Source organism: Rissa tridactyla, unplaced genomic scaffold (assembly GCF_028500815.1).
Source record: "Rissa tridactyla isolate bRisTri1 unplaced genomic scaffold, bRisTri1.patW.cur.20221130 scaffold_37, whole genome shotgun sequence".
Taxonomy (NCBI): domain Eukaryota; kingdom Metazoa; phylum Chordata; class Aves; order Charadriiformes; family Laridae; genus Rissa; species Rissa tridactyla.
In genome coordinates this window covers 427,736-443,836 of record NW_026529584.1, presented here as the reverse complement: position 1 = coordinate 443,836, position 16,101 = coordinate 427,736, and the positions used below count along the sequence as shown (strand labels likewise).

General features: G+C 57.8%; 1 protein-coding gene across 1 annotated transcript; it reads left to right on the top strand.

Annotated features, from left to right (window-relative positions):
* The first annotated feature begins 2,414 nt into the window (after positions 1 to 2,414).
* LOC128903457 (scavenger receptor cysteine-rich type 1 protein M130-like) lies at positions 2,415 to 8,432 on the top strand. Its single transcript, XM_054187468.1, has 12 exons — positions 2,415 to 2,595; positions 2,949 to 3,263; positions 3,491 to 3,817; positions 3,904 to 4,218; positions 4,576 to 4,890; positions 5,358 to 5,420; positions 5,505 to 5,819; positions 6,549 to 6,686; positions 6,849 to 6,944; positions 7,379 to 7,462; positions 7,678 to 7,830; positions 8,082 to 8,432. Exons 1-12 carry the CDS (start codon positions 2,478 to 2,480, stop codon positions 8,336 to 8,338), a joined length of 2,496 nt encoding a protein of 831 aa, XP_054043443.1. The 5' UTR covers positions 2,415 to 2,477; the 3' UTR covers positions 8,339 to 8,432.
* Positions 8,433 to 16,101: the final 7,669 nt, after the last annotated feature.

The following is a 16,101-nucleotide window of genomic DNA, read 5'->3' as shown; positions in this document are numbered from 1 at the left end:
CCCGCTCTGCCCGCGGGGAATAACGGCCCCTGGGTGACACACTGAGAGTCAGGGACACGTCTGAGCCTCTGGGCTGTCTGTCTGCTGCCAGGGCAGGGACATGATCCAGCTGCGGCTCCTGCGAGGGACTCACTGTGGGGGTCTGCAGGGATGGACGGACAAGCCAACACTCCTGGGATGGAGCCCTTGCCCTGGATGAAGACCTCTCCCAGCTGCTGCTCCCAGCACAGTGAGGTCCATGTCAGGGGCAGGGGCTGTTTCCTCCCCATCCTGACACAGACCCTGGTGCAGTCCCCGCTCCATGGTCACCGCAGCTTGGGGGCAGTTGGACATTTGCCTCATGGCTTCTTGGATGAGCCCAGTGCAGGAGATGCTCAGTGCTTCCAGGACCACAGCAGGGTGCAAGGGGTGACCGACCCAATTCCCCTGCACACCCAGCTTGTCCCATGATGATCCGCCACCACATCGACCATGACACTGGCAGCGGGACATATATGTCCCTCATATATGGTCATGAACGGCGCTGGAGAAGTTCATTGGCGGGCTGGGCTGTGTCGGAGGGGAGATAGCTCCCGATAACGTCTAAAAAGGTGCTGCTGCTTCGATTGGCTCCTTCCGCAGCTGGGTCGGCATCTGCAGAGATATATCACCCTCCCATCATCGTTGTCCCCGTGAGTCCCCAGGAGCTGTGACAGGGAGTGGGGAAGAGCAGGGCTGTGCCAGCAGGGCAGGAGGCTCAGGATGGGAATGGAGGGACTCCTGTCCCCTCGGGTGCTGTGGCTGCTCCTCTGGGTGCAGCTCTGCAGAGGTAAGTGCCGGCTCCCTTTTCCCACAGCCCAGGGCCATCGGGTACCAGTGGGGTCATCAAGAGCCCTTTGGGAAGAGGGTTTCTTTCCAAGTGCCGCTGAGATGAGGGTCAGAAGGAGCTCAGGTCTATGGACCCTGTGCCTTTGCCTGTGTCCATCTGGGTGGGAGCGGGTGTCTCCATGATGCTGTTAAGGGGTGCTGGGCTGGGGAGGAGCAGGTGCCCTGCGCACGGCCTGGCGATACAGGTTTTGGGTGGGCATGGGCAGGGGCCCTTTGAGGTGGGAGGAGGTGCTGAGGGCTGTAGGACAGAAAATGGCCCAGCGGGTCTGGAGTTAGCACCCCCAGCCTGCACAGCCCATGGGGAGTGGGGGGACGCCCACACATCCCCAGGGAGAGCCTGGAGGGGAGAGGGCTCCCATCCTGGTGCCTGTGACAGGCAGGGGGGACCCCAGACCTGCACTCTGGGACTCGGCGCTCTCCTGACCAGTCCCATCTCGGTGGTTGAAGGGGCTGCGGAGGTGAGGCTGGAGAATGGCGGCGGACGCTGTGCTGGGAGAGTGGAGGTGAAACACCAGGGCCAGTGGGGGACCGTGTGTGATGACTCCTGGGACACGAATGATGCTGCAGTGGTTTGTAAGCAGCTGGGCTGTGGGTCCGCTGTCAAAGCTCATGCTGAAGCATACTTTGGGGCAGGATCCGGCCCCATTTGGATGGATGATGTTAATTGTCACGGCACAGAGTCGGCCCTGTCTGACTGTAGACACAATGGATGGGGCCAAAGCAACTGTTATCATTCTGAGGATGCTGGAGTGACATGCTCAGGTAAGGAGCCAATCTCTTCCCCACCTTTGGGACTGGGACAGGAGAAGGGACCTGGCTGTGCCCTCAGGGAGCAATGAACGGCTGCCAGGGCAGGGTCCTGTGTTGCTGGTCACACTGCCAAGCTGGGACTGTCATTACTGGTGTCCCTGGTCCCTGAGGAAAGACCAGTGGGGTTCACCCACCACTGGGCCCCAAGATGGTTCATCCCACCCTCATTTGGTGCCTGGGTCTGGGAGATGAATCCCCCTCAATGCCCCGCATTTTTTGTTGGTCCTCACCTTTCTTCTCCAATTCAGCCAGGACCTGTCTGGCATTGCTGAGGGCCAGGTTCCCCTGTGCCAGAGGCACCGAGAGCTGCTCACGCGGCCACCCACAGCCCCAGAGAAGGGTGCAGAGTGGCCAGTGGCTTTTGGGTTGTGCCTCCTGGCAGACACAAGTCCCTCAACCAAAGCAAAGGGGTCGCTCCAAGGGAAAAAGCCCTGTCCTTGGGCAGAGGATCAGGGTGTCCCTGGTATATCTGTGCCATCAGCACCCATTGGGAGCTGCTGGGAGGGCCGTGGGTCTCTTTGCCTGTGGCCACCTTGCAGGCCAGGTGGGACATGGGTATGTAACTGCCAGAGGGCTGTGGGAACTCACAGGGTTCTTTGGTTACTCCAGGATTTGTCCGGCTGGTTGGAGGGGACAATCCCTGCTCAGGACGAGTGGAGATCCATGATAGGAACAAGTGGAAAACTGTCTGTGACTCCGCCTTTGGTCTCAAAGCTGCCGACGTGGTCTGCAGAGAGTTGCAGTGTGGCACAGCCCTGTCTGTCCCCGGGGCAGCTCACTTTGGAGAAGGGGCTGGTCCCATGTGGGACAGAGAGCTGCAGTGTGTGGGGAATGAATCCCTTCTCAGCTCCTGCCCCACGGGGTCCCCCAGGGAGCAGCCCTGCACCCACGCGAATGCTGCCGGTGTCACCTGCACACGTAAGGACTCAGGGCAGGGTGTTACCACCGGGGGTGTGCCGATGATGGGGGAGCAGGGACGGGACTGTGCTGTGCTGGGTGTGAGGACAGAAGGGGTGATCACAGAACCATAGGATGGTTTGGGTTGGAAGGGACCTTTCAATGTCATCTAGTCCAACTTGCCTGCAACCAGCAGGGACCTCTTCAACTAGATCAGGTTGCTCAGAGCCCCATTAGACCTGACCTTGAATGTTTGTCTGCAGCCCTAAAATGGTGCAGAAGGAGGAGAAAGGCAGGGTGTCCACTTGGCCTCTACTCCACCACCCAAGGCAGCAAAAGCACAAGTCTGCCCTGTCTCATCCTTCTCTGTCCAGAGTTCACAGGGTTCAGGCTGGTGAACGGCAGCACGGCGTGTGAGGGGAGGGTGGAGGTCCACGTGCAGGGGACCTGGGGCACCCTCTGTGCCTCCCGCTGGGACCTCTTGGACGCCCACGTTCTCTGCCGTCACCTCAACTGCGGGTTTGCTGAGTCCAATCCTAAAGGAGGGCATTTTGGGAGAGGAAGCGGCCCTGTCTGGAGAGACTCCTTCCACTGTGACGGGACTGAAGCCCACCTGGGAGAGTGCCCAGTGACTGCCCTGGGGGCCTCGCCGTGCTCCCATGAGAACGACGCTGCTGTCATATGCTCAGGTGAGTGCAGGAAAACACTCGGTTACTCTGTTTTCCTCTTAAATGCTCCCAAAGCAGGGGACCCTGTGGCAGTGCAAGGCTCTGGCTCAGAAGGTCCCCACAGAGGGCTGGCGGCAGGCAGGCGAGCTCCAAGGCCCTCCTGCAAGGGTGCCAGAGCCTGGAGATGTGCTGCAGGCTGCCGGGCTCCCCGATGCCGCCAAGGGCTGGGGCATGGCTGCTCTCCCCAGGCCCAGCTCACTTCGCATCCCTGCGGCTGGTGGGTGGAGGAAGCCCGTGCGACGGGCGAGTGGAGATCTTCCAGCACGGGACGTGGGGCAGAGTCCTGGATGAGCAGTGGGAGGTGCAGGAGGCCAGCGTGGTGTGCCGGCAGCTGCAGTGCGGAGAGGCAGAGGCAGCCTACAACCCCCCGAAGGCTCAGAGAGGGACGGGTCCCGTGGGGCTGCGCGGGGTGCGGTGTGCAGGGCACGAGGCCAACCTGACCCTCTGCAACACCTCCCTGCCTGAGAGTGCGCTGGAAGCAGGGATTGCCGAGGACGTGGGGGTCGTTTGCTGGGGTGAGTGGTGCTGCACGGCCCCCCCAGGCTCTGGGCTGGGTGGGCAGCCGGCCCTTGATGGCAGCTGGCGTTTCCTCCTCCTACAGGGAGCCGTCAGGTGCGGCTGGTGAACGGGCCTGGGCGCTGCGCTGGGAGAGTGGAGATCTACTACCAGGGCAGCTGGGGGAGCGTCTGCGATGACGGCTGGGACCTGTCTGATGCTGCCGTCGTTTGCCGCCAGCTGGGCTGCGGAGGGGCGCTGGAGGCGGTTGGCTCCGCTCGGTTCGGGGAAGGCTCCGCTCAGATCTGGCTGGAGAGCGTGAACTGCTCCGGGGCCGAAGCTGCTCTCTGGGACTGCCCGGCAGGGTCCTGGGGGCAGCACGACTGCGGGCACAAAGAGGACACAGGAGTCGTCTGCTCAGGTGTGTGCCGGGAGCTGTGGTGGGAGCCCAGTGCCCAGGCAGGCCGGGACGAGGGGAGAGCCGGACACGGCCGAGGCTGTTCCTGGCCAGCTCTGAGCCCCTGACAAAGGCCATCGTGGGGACACCCATGCACAGGTGCCCTCAGTCCCACCGGGGGTCCCTGGGGAGCTCAGCTGTCCCTGACGGGCAGCAGGGAGGGCAGGGGTGTCTGTCCATCAGGGACATTTCTCTGTCCGTGGGTGCAAGGGGGACTTGCTGGACGTGCCTTTGCCTGTCTGAGGGCCTGGCGGGTGCAGGGGTGTCCCTGCTCCCCCAGCCCCAGCCCAGCCTGTTCCCCCTCGCTGCCTTTCCTCCCAGAGTTCATGGCCCTGAGGCTGGAGAACGGCACCAACTGCTCCGGGCGCCTGCAGGTTTTCTACAATGGGACGTGGGGGAGCGTTTGCTCCAACTCCATGACTCCTGAAACTGTGTCGCTGGCATGCAAGGAGCTGGGCTGCGGGGACAGAGGGTCCCTGGAAACACAACGGCCCTACGGCAGGCTGTCTGGCACGGCCTGGCTGGATCGTGTGGAGTGTGGGGAGAGAAACAGCTCCTTCTGGCAGTGTCCCTCCGCTCCCTGGCACCCGCAGTCATGCGACGACCTGCGAGATGAGACCCACATCACCTGCAAGGGTAATTCTGAGCTAGCCGGGCACCAGCATCCCCTGCGTTCCTGCTCCTGGCTGGGCATGGTCAAATTCCGGGGCCTGCGGGGGCCTTTCGTTTCCAAGGCAGACGCTGCTGCTGCTGGTACCAAAAATGGGACTTCCTCTCCCGGAGCCCCACACATTCACCAGCGGTTGCCAGCCGGGCTCCCAGCTTCGCCTGGTTGAGGCAGAGGTTTCTCGAGGCAAGGTCCCAGAAGGGAACAGCCAGGGCTCTGAGGAGTGTCCCTTCCATGGACACCCTCCTGCTGCTCTGTGACCCAGGGTCCCTTTGGGGCTGAGCAGTCAGGGTCCCCCACGTTGCCGAGTGTGTGTCCCCCAAAGGACCGGGGTTCAGCTGCTGCCATGGGTGGGTGGCACGAGCTGAGCTGAGCCCCGCTCTCTGCTGCACGGCCTCCTGCAGCAGCCCCTTCACCACAGTGTTTCCCTCTGCAGGGAGTCAGCCAGAAACGCCCCCGGCCCCAATGGCTGCGTGCCCCAGCACCCCGAGCTGCACAGGTAGCTGCTCCTCTGCATGCCCCTCTCGCCTGGCAGGGCTCTGCCTGCTGTCCCGCGGCCCTGGGAGCTCTCTGCCTTCTCCAGACAGGGAGAAGATTCGTGCCGTGGGAGGGGAGAAGGGGTGCTCTGGCCGAGTGGAGGTGTGGCACCGCGGCTCCTGGGGGACGGTGTGTGATGACTCTTGGGACATGCGGGATGCCGAGGTGGCATGCAGGCAGCTGGGCTGTGGCCCTGCGGTGTCTGCCCTGGCCGAGGCTGCATTTGGGGAGGGGAGCGGCCCCATCTGGCTGGAGCAGGTGGAGTGCCGGGGGACAGAGCCATCTCTGCAGGACTGCTGGGCCCGGCCTGGGGACAGCGGTGCCTGCCGCCATAAGGAGGACGCGGCCGTGAACTGCTCAGGTGAGCGGCAGGGCTGGGACACCTCACAGGGAGCCCTTTTCCCCATTGGGTGCCATCATGGCTCCAGAGCTCCTGAGAGCAAGGCCAACCCTGCAGAGCAGGAGAGCCTTTTGCCGAGTGGGCAGCAGCTTCTGTGGGGCTGGGTGTCCTCCAGCTTCTGCCCGCAGGGCCCTGCAGCCCTCAGGGGCATCTCCCGGGCTGCCGGCTCTGTCCCTGCTCTGGGCCCTGCGCTCCTTCCTGGCCATGCTCACCAGTCGTGCAGGAGGGGCGATTTGGGTGGGATGTGGCAGGGATGTCTGCACATGCACACGTGGGCACACACACACACACACACGGTGTGTCAGAGAGGAGGCTCCCTGGTACCTGCACCCCCACCCTCTCAGCCCAGCTCTCCTTCTCCTCCTCTGCAGATGCACCCAGGACGGCAGCACCAACCCCTCCAGCAGGTAACCCGTCCTCCCCACCAGCGCTGGGTCTTCTTGGGGCCAGGCTGTGACCCACAGCCGGAGGGAAGGGGCTCCTTGCTGGGCTGTGAAACTCCCAGGAGGAGGCACTGGGGTAGCGGTGGGGCGGGAGGCTGGGGAGGGCTGTCATTCACCCAGCCAGGTGGGAGCTTCCCCATCCCTCATCCCCTGAAACCCGGTACGTAATGGGGGTCAGGACTGGGGTGTGCCGGCCCCTCACCTCTCCCAGGCCTGGTGCTGCCCTTTCTGTGTTCCTGCCATGCAGATCCCACGTGGGGCCGTCTGACCGGCAGCGGGAGAGTCTCATTGCCCGTCATCATGTGCATCATCCTGGGAGCCCTTGTCTGCCTGCTCCTGGCCCTCCTGGCCGGGCAAGTGCGAAGCTCCAGGGCTGGGCGCAGAGGTGGGTCCCTTCCCAGGGGAAGATGCCTGCTGGCAAGGCCAGGGGTGCCGTGGGGTGTCAGTGAGTGGGAGAGGCAGAGCTGGGGGGACAAGAGTGTGTGCTCTCTGCGGGATCCCATCCCCTCTCTGACCATCCCTGGGCCAGCCCTGCCTCTGTCCACAGGCTCTGAGAGAGCTCAGGAGCCCTTCCCTGAGGCCGTGTACGAGGAGATCGGTTCCAGCCCAGCATGGCAGAAGCAGGCAAGGTTCAGCGGCTCAGGTTGGTGTGCGTCCCTCATTGAGGACACATCTACAGCGCTCTTTCCCCTGGCTGCCACCCAGGGTTGAGCCCTGCAGCCCCCTAACCCATGGTTCGTGCGGTTGTGGGGCTGTTGGATCTGTGTGGGGAGCACCCATGTCCTGGGCCCAGGAGAGAAGCTTTCTCCCCACCTGCTCTGCGCGTCCCATTTGGGGACAGCCCCTCTCTGCCTGCCCCTGCACCCTGGGGGACACCTGAGGGGTGAGGGAAGGGGCTGTCCCAGGGCAGCTCTGGCAGGCCCTTGGAGATGGGCTTTGTCCCAGGGCAGCAGGGTGAGTCCTGAGCCCTCGTCCCCGTGCAGCCGTGGCTCTGTGGGTCCCATGTCCCCAGCAGCACTGAGCACAAGCTGGGTCAGCAGAGTGCACTCCCCTGACACCCGCTGGGCCTCTCTCCAGGCTCCTATTCAGAGGGGTCCCTGAGCAAGCTGCAGCCCTACCCCGGGGACAGCGAGGAGGAGGATGGTCCATGGCCAGCACCAGGTAATGGGGGGCAGGAAGGGGTGGATGTCTCCTCCCTGCAGACATGTGATGGACAGCAGTGTCACTGAGTGTCACCCTCGGAGCTGGGAGATCGGGCGGGATCTCCTGTGGGGCTGCAAACACCAATGTCGGAGCCCCACGTCCCTGCGCATCCTCCCATCCTCTGCTCTGCAGAACGCATCTTCTCACTGTCACCAGCTCTCCTCTCCTTTCAGATGTCCCTGTCCTGCCTCGAGGTGACCCAGCTGATGGCTATGATGATGCCAGGGAGGTTTCTGACCCTGGGGAGGATCCTTCCCCTGGGCAGGAAGACTGGGAAATGCCCAGGGTGGCAGAGGAAGGATCTGGACCCACGGATACCCCTGGAGGTGAGAGGGAAAGAAAGAGCTGCTGGTTCCTGGGGTGGCATCCCCGGTGATGGATGAATCGCTGTCACGCTGAGAGCCCAACGTGCTGGGATGGGGCAACCTGCCCCAGGAGTTTTTCCTTGGGGGCTCCATGGGTGGGAGAGGGAGCTGAACGTCTCAGGACTGGTGAGGAGAAGGGAGGAAGGTGATGTACAGCCCAGGAGAGGCACCCCATGGGGTGAACATGCAATGGCCTGCCTTGCTTCTTGCAGGGCCAAACCTGCTCTCCCAGAGAGGTGCTGGTGCCCCCGGAGCTGAGGGGGATGGCTGGTCCCTGTCCCCAGAGAGCACGGGCTATGACGATGCTGAAGAGGTGTCTGTGGCACATCCCCCTGAGGACACAGAGGCTGTGACACCGGAGCTCAGTGCACAACGGTCCCTGAGCCCCGGGCCAGGAGAGCCCGTCCCTGCAGTGCAGCTGGGGGCAGCCAGGAGGGAGGAGAGGTCTGTGCAGCTGGGAGAGCCGTGAGCACCAGGGAACCCTCTCCCTTTTCCCACGGGCAGCAGAAACTGCCAGGGGTTTCCTCGATTTTGATTCCCCTGTTTTTACACAGGAGCCCCCATATTGGTTCTTATTAAAAGCCTTTGAGCCAGAGCTGTGCTTGCCTGCCCAGGTGCTTTAGTGTCTCCCTGAGGGTGGCTGGAGGAATCCAGAGCCCAAAGACATGGCGGTGGGGAAGGGGCATGTCTCGGGTGGGTGTGTGGTGCAGGGCAGTGAGCTGAGCTCAGGTCCAGCACAGCTGCCCGCCTCTCTCCTGAGAGGGGGCTCCAACGAGGCAGCGCACACAGCCCTCCTCACCCCACAGCCAGACCCTGGCTGGGCAGGGCAGGCCCACAGTGCCTGCAGAGGACCAGAGGCTCCAGCTCCAGCCTTTCCCTGAGGCTGGGCATTCAGGGAAGAACCCCCTTGGAGGTGCTGGGGATGGAAGCCAGGATCTCCCACATGCAAAGTGGGCGCTCTGCCACTGAGCTACACCCTCTGGAGCCTTCCCAGCAGGAGACACTCTCCTCCCATGACGGGTCTGTGACAGGCACAGCCCCGTTGTCCCCTGGGTGCCCAGGGACCCTCTGCAGGAAACAGCACTTGATCCATCCTGAGATGGGGGAAGTGCGGACTGCCTCTCCCCTGGGGCCTGATCCTGGCACAGGGCTGCACGGCAGAGCACTGCCCCTCCAGCGTCTCTGAAGAGCGATGGGGCAGAAGGAGGCTCTGGCTGCAGGTGCTGCTCCCACGCTCTGGCCCCCTCCAGGGCCAACGGAGAGGAGAAAACTCCTGAGCCTCCTCTGCCCCCCAGGGCAAGGGCAACCCCCCTGTGTGCCACATCTGTGCGCAGCGGCACAGGAGGAGAAGTACAACAGGGTGAGGGACATGCCCTCCCTGGGGTGAGGTGCCCCCAGGCTCTGATGGCACCCCAGGGTGTGCGATGGGGCAACATGGGGGCAGAAAGCTCACATGCCCTCATCCATGTAGCGGGCCTCCTCCTGCACCCCTCTGCCCCGCGGCATCCCTGGAGGTGGGGTGAAGGGCAGGTGTCCATCTCCATGGGGCTGATGCCCAGAGAGGAGCATATTGGTGTGTTAGCAGTCATTGGAGCAAGGGGGGCAAAGGGGGCCAAGAAATTCTGCTCACGACAGCGTGTGACTAAACAATACTGATGGCCATGCACTCCGGTGGGTGATCCTCAGCGTGGCTTTGTCAGCTGTCCCGGGCACATCAGAGGTCTCACTGCAACACCCCCCCAGGGGAAGGATGCTGCCATTCAGGCCGCAGCTCCAGGGAGTGCCTCTCCCTGGGACTATGGGTCCAGTGGCCTCTGCTCTGGGAATGGAGACAAGGTGCAGGAGGCACCTGAGGAGGGGAACAGACTCTGCACCCTTGAGCATGACAAAGAGGAGAGGAATTGGGTCGTGCAGAGACCCCGCAGAGGACACATCCCGATCCTGTGGAGCAGGGAAGGAGGCACAGCTGGAGACCACCCCACAGCAGCCCTGAGTGGAGAGTCCTGCCCAGGGGCAGGCTGGGGACTTGTGGGGCTGGAGGAAGGCTCCTTCTAAGCCACAGATGTGCAGGTCCAGGGCAGGGACAGTGCTCTGGCAAGAGGTGAAGGCGCAAGCAGGGCTGGGGCAGGCTGGAAGGCGGCAGACGGGCTCTGCAAAAAGCAGAGGGAGAAAAATCACTGCTGAAGCCCAGGGCTGAACCAGGCACCTTTAGATCTTCAGTCTAATGCTGTCCCAGCTGAGCTTCTTCAGCCCTGCCCCAGCAGCCCTTGTCCCTGGGCCACCCCTGCCGGGCCCCAGGCTGACACAGAGGAGGAGTGCTCCTCAGGGAGGTTCCCAGGGAAAAGCTGTGCCCAGCCCCGGACAGAGGGGACCGGGCCCCTCCCTGCCTCCAAGGCCAGGTGGGCCCAGCTTTGGTGGAGGCCACGTTATGCTGGGCGTGCCAAGATGTGTGTGGGCCTCGTACAAAGGGGACAGGAGTGAAGGTAAGTGGGCAGGCCAGGCATGTGCAGCTGCAAAGGCTGAGGGTCAAAGAAGCATAGGACCGATGGAAGACCTTATCACCTGGAAAGCCTCCTCCCACACCTTTTTTCCCTGCTGAACTTTGCTGCTTCCTTCCCAGCTCCTCTCCCTCCTTCCCCCTGAGCAGTGCAGGGCGATGGGGAATGGGGGTCCTGGTCAGTCCATACCAATTACTCTCAGCTGCCCCTTCCTTCTACCACTTTTCCCATGGGGTCCCTCTTACAGGCTACAGTCTTTCGAGATAAACCTGCTACAGCATGGGCTCTCCTCAAGCTGAAATTCTTTCAGGAAATATCCAGCCTCTCCAGTGTTGGGTCCTCCACCAAGTGCAGGGATTACCTCCTCCGCTGTGCTCCTCTCCTTAGGCTGCAGGGAAATACCTGCTCTACTGTGATATTCTCCACAGGCTGCAGGAGACCATCTGCTCTGGCACCTGGAGCACCTCCTCTCCCTCCTTCTTCACTCACCCTGGTGTTTTCAGGGCTGTTTCTCACACGGGTTTTTCCCTCACTCCTCTCCCACTCGAGCCCTTGTGTCCTTTCTTAAATACACTCTCACAGAGGTTCCACCATCCTCGTTGACGGGCTCAGTTTTGGCCAGCGGTGGGTTTATTTTGGAGCTGGCTGGAACTTGGAACAGCTTGCTGGCTGGCAAGGCCTTTGACACCGTCCCCCACAGCATTCTCCTGGAGAAGATGGTGAATGATGGCATAGACAAGTGTACTCTTTGCTGGGTTAAAAACTGGCTGGATGGCCGTGCCCAGAGAGTTGTGATTAATGGGGTGAAATCCTCTTGGCAGCCGGTGACCAGTGGTGTCACCAGTGGTAAAAGAATATTGAGGGAGATCATGCAAAGCGTTTTGCTGGAGCTGAACCACACTATCACAGAATGGTAGCGGTTGGAGGGGGCCGCTAGAGATCATCTCTAGTCCAACCTCCCTGACAAAGTAGGTTCACCTGCAGGAGGTTGCACAGGATCGTGTCCAGGTGGGTTTGGAAGATCTCCAGAGAAGGAGACTCCACCACCTCTCTGGGCAACCTGTTCCAGCGCTGTCACCATCAAGGTAAAGTTTTTCCTTATGTTCAGATGGAACTTCCCATGTTCCGGTTTGTTCCCATTGCCCCTTGTCCTGTCCCCGGGCACCACTGACAAGAGCCTGGCCCCATCCTCCTGACACCCACCCTTTAACTATTTATAAGTGTTGATAAGATCCCCCCTCAGTCGTCTTTTTTCCAGGCTGAAGAGACCCAAATCCTTCAGCCTTTCTTCATAAGAGAGGTCTTCCAGTCCCCTCAGCATCTTGGTAGCCCTTTGCTGTCCCCTCTCCAGCAGTTCCCTGTCCTTCTTGAACCCAGAACTGGACACAGCCCTCCAGATGCGGCCTCACAAGGGCAGAGTAGAGGGGGAGGATGACCTCCCTCCACCTGCTGGCCACGCTCTTCTTGATGCACCCCAGGATGCCATTGGCCTTCTTGGCCACAAGGTCCCATTGCTGGCTCATGGTCATCCTGTTGTCCACCAGGACTCCCAGGTCTCTTTCCACAGAGCTGCTCTCCAGCAGGTCAGCCCCAACCTGCCCTGGTGCATGGGGTTAGTCCTCCCCAGGTGCAGCACCCGACACTTGCCCTGGTTGAATTTCATGAGGCTCCTCTCTGCCCAACTCTCCAGCCTGCCCAGGTCTCTCTGGATGGCGGCACAGCCTTCTGGTGTGTCAGCCACCCCCCCAGGTTTGTGTCATCAGTGAACTTGCTGAGGGTGCACTTTGTCCCTTCATCCAGGTCACTGATGAAGATATTGAAGAGGACTGGACCCAGCACTGACCCCTGGGGAACACCACTCCTCACTGACCTCCAACTATACTCTGTGCCCCTAATCACAACCCTCTGAGCTCTGTCTTTCAACCAGTTTTCAATCCACCCCAATGTCTACTCATCTAACCCACATTTCCTAAGCTTCCCTATGAGGATGCTGTGGGAGACGGTGTCGAAAGCCTCGCTGAAGTCAAGGTAGACACCATCCACTGCCCTCCCCTCATCTATCCATCCAGTCACGCCATCACAGAAGGCTATCGGGTTAGTCACACAGGATTTCCCCTTGGTGAATCCGTGTTGACTACTGCCCATAGCATTCTTTTCCTCCACATGCCTTGAGATGACGCCCACAACGACCTGTTCCATCATCTTTCCAGGGATGGAGGTGAGGCTGACTGGCCTGTAGTTCCCCGGCTCCTCCTTCTTGCCCTTTTTTGAAGACTGGAGGGACATTGGCTTTCCTCCAGCCCTCAGGCACCTCGCCTGTTCTCCGGGACCTTTCAAAGATGATGGAGAGCGGCCCATCAACAACTTCCGCCAGCTCCCTCAGCACTCTCAGGTGCATCCCATCAGGACCCATGGACTTGTGGATATCCAGCTTACTTCCCTGATCTCTGACTTAATTCTCCTCAACCAAGGGGAAGTCCTCCTTCGTCTAGACTTTCGCTGTCACTTCCAAAGTCTGGGGCTCCTGAGGGCTGGCCTGAGCAGTAAAGACCGAAGCAAAGAAGGCTGACCTTTGCTAAAAGTCACTGACCTTTGCTAATGTTCAGCTATCTCTGGAAATCTCACATTGGACAGTTTACCAAAAACGTTTTATTCTCATCAAAAAGTGACATAAGAGGGCTGTAATGTCTCTGCAAATCATTCTGCTGGTATTTTATAGCTGATACCAGCTGCTTCTGCCAGGCAACTAAACAAACCTTCAACTAGGAAAATTTTCACAGTACAGAAAACTCCACCTGAACTATTTAATGGTGGCTAAAAATAAGATGCCCCAGTAAACCTTCCGTGTTACATGGTCACAACTAACAACTCCGTACAAAATACTCACTTTTACAAAGCTCTGATGTAAAAATGAAATAATCAAGCAGCAAAATTGGAACTGCAGCACAGGCTCTTTCCGTGTCATTATTTGCAATGCCCAAATTTGTTTACATTTTAGGAAACATTAGTACAGATCCCTTGGGAATTCAGTCTTTTTTAAATTATCTGTCATTCTGTGTAGTGACGGATTTCACTTTTTGGTCCTCTTTCTTTCTCTTTGCTCATCTTCATTGTTTTCTTCTTGTGCTGGTGTTTTTGCCTCTTTCCCAATTCCGTGTTGTTTCCAATGTGTTTCTTGTGCTTCTTGTGCTGCTGCTTCTCTTTTTTCTTTTTCTTTTTCTTGCTGCCGTGATTCGCTGCTGAGCTGGCACTGCCCCTGTGCCTTCGAGTCCGACTCTCAGAAGGGCTTTGACCGCGGCTGCGGCTAACACGGGGACTGCTTAGACTGTGACTTCCCCTTGCTTCAGGCTTCAGCTTCACGACGTCTTCAGCTGGGGCTGGGATATCATTACTGTGCTCCTCCATTGCCTCAACGACGCCTCCTTTTGTATCTGGCTCTTCTTCGGTCTTTCTAACGGCACTTCCTCCAGTAGAACTACTGCTGAGAGGAAAAAAGCGTACCTCAATAATGGCTGGGATACACGATCTTTTGTAACATTTTATAAAAGAGCTTTTCTTTCAATTCTCTGTCTGCAGCATTTCTTCAAAGGATGTTCAATTAGGGGAACAGGCAAGAGACAGAACGAGTCCACTAGCTAACATGAGGAGCAATCAATTAATTTAGTGTCTTCCTACTCCACATTTCATTAACAAAGACACAGGATTATCGGATTGGGGTCTGTCTGAGCTGCTAATTCCTCCACATCCCACTTCTACCAATGGTAGATGAATTAGATACACGTTCCCGTTTCAACGTGGAAGCAAGCAACTACAGAGAGGTACACACAACCCAAATTTTATCCTCAAGTCCCATGTTCTTCTTTAGAAAAAATTACGTTTTGGAAACTTTTTAGACTATCAAGACACTGTCTTAAGCCTACAGCGATGTCTTCAACGTTTTGAGTTTGCTTTGTTGTGCTTCTTTAGGTGCTGGACTGTAAGGAACAGCAGCCCCACACCAGATCACTTTCCTGTTTTTCACATGTCGCACAATGGAATATAGAAGACTCATCTCCAAGGTCAGAGCCAAAAGAGTCAGCACTGAGCTGGAAGCAGTGCAGCTGTGTCGCCGTGGCACTGTGCTCAAAGCTAAAATCAGTGCAGTGTGTTGGCGACCAAGCTGCTATTTCTGCAAGGATCGATTTCATGTCACACTGACAAAGGCAGATCATTACAGCACCCTGCAATTGTTAATGTCAAAGTATTGCACGGTATAGACGTGTCTGTTATCCTTGCCTTTAGCAGTCAGCTGGATGGGAAGGAAGACATGGGGAGGACTCCTCAGAGTCACCATGTAATGAATAAGAAGAGGGGGAAAAAGTCCCAGAGGAAGGGTCAAACACGTCAGCAATGAATTAACCTCATGAGCTTTCTGCGCAGTACAGACTGTTTGTTTTCTTTAACAAAATTTGATTCTGACCCAAGGACCGTTTAACAGGAAAAGTCACGGATTATTCACTCACGTAGCATGGATTTGGCTGTTCCTTTCATTAGTCACCACAAATAATTTGACATTTTTGGGGTGGGGGGAGGAGGAAAGAAAGAATAGGAAAAGAAATGATGAGGTACCTGGTGTAATTTACAAGAGCTGAACTACATCCATCAGCTGCTGTTACTTTTCTTCTCACTTCTCCCTTTGCTCTTTTGTTTAACTTTGCTGCTGCTCGGCTCAGGTTTCTCAGCAGGTTCTTTTGCAGGTGGCACATTTTCTCCACTCACCATCGTTTTGCCAGTTTCTTGGTTAAGTTCAATCTTTTTTGCAGGGTTGTTAAGAAAAGCAGATTTATCCCCTTCTGGAGGTCGCTCTCCTTTTTCACCATCAGGCTCAGTCTTCCCCTTCGGCCATGTTTTCGATTCAGCAGTTTCTGGTTTAGAGGCCTTTATGTAGGTGGCTTCATGATCTTTATCAACCTTTTAATCTACTTTTCTTTTCCTTTTTTCAGGTTTTGCATCAGAATAGTATCTTGGGTATGGGGGTGACCTTGACTGTGAACAGTGATAACTACGGGACCTTGATCTAGAACGATAGTTACGACTCTTCCCTTTGCCTCTTCTTGGACAGGGTGGCGATCGCGAGTAGGAACGACAATGGGAACGTCTAAATGATCGAGAGTAGGAGCAGCAGTGGGAAAAACCCCATCTTGACTTGGAGTAGGTATGTGAACTTCTGGAGTAGGATGAAGCACCACAGGGAGACTTGGACCTTAAAACATAACACCAAAAAAAAAAAAAAAGAAGTTAATTCAAAACCGTCACTCTCCCCAGTTTTTTTTCCTCCCAAATTTGATTTATTTTTTTTCCCCCTCTCCATATGCTTACGGCAAAGCTTTTTTCATCTGCTGACATAACGCTACTGTGAATTGAAGAACTTGATAACATGTAGAAGTTTCTGCTTACAAGACAGAACACCTGCTGCCTTGTTAGTGTAAAAACATACCGGAAGGGGAAGTCTATTTCCGCTCACTTCTACCACGTGAGCTACCGTAGCTATTGACTGACGTAAGGCGATGTATACTGGCCTATACTGGTAGGTGAGCACACACGCTTTTCACTACCCAGCAACCACGTGCAGCGCAAATCACTTTTGTTGCAGCAAGATGCAAAAAGTGCAAGTCTTTATGGCTACAGTGCAGCATCAAACATCAAGAAAACATGATTTAGCCTGATGCCAGGAAAGCTTAATTTTAAAATACCA

Bases quoted from the DNA above. Each gene is read 5' to 3' on its own strand.
- LOC128903457 (XM_054187468.1), top strand. From the start codon at position 2,478: ATGTGGGACAGAGAGCTGCAGTGTGTGGGGAATGAATCCCTTCTCAGC. The intron at 3,264-3,490 runs GTGAGTGCAGGA...TGCTCTCCCCAG, and splicing joins CGCTGCTGTCATATGCTCAG to GCCCAGCTCACTTCGCATCC. The intron at 4,219-4,575 runs GTGTGTGCCGGG...CTTTCCTCCCAG, and splicing joins CACAGGAGTCGTCTGCTCAG to AGTTCATGGCCCTGAGGCTG.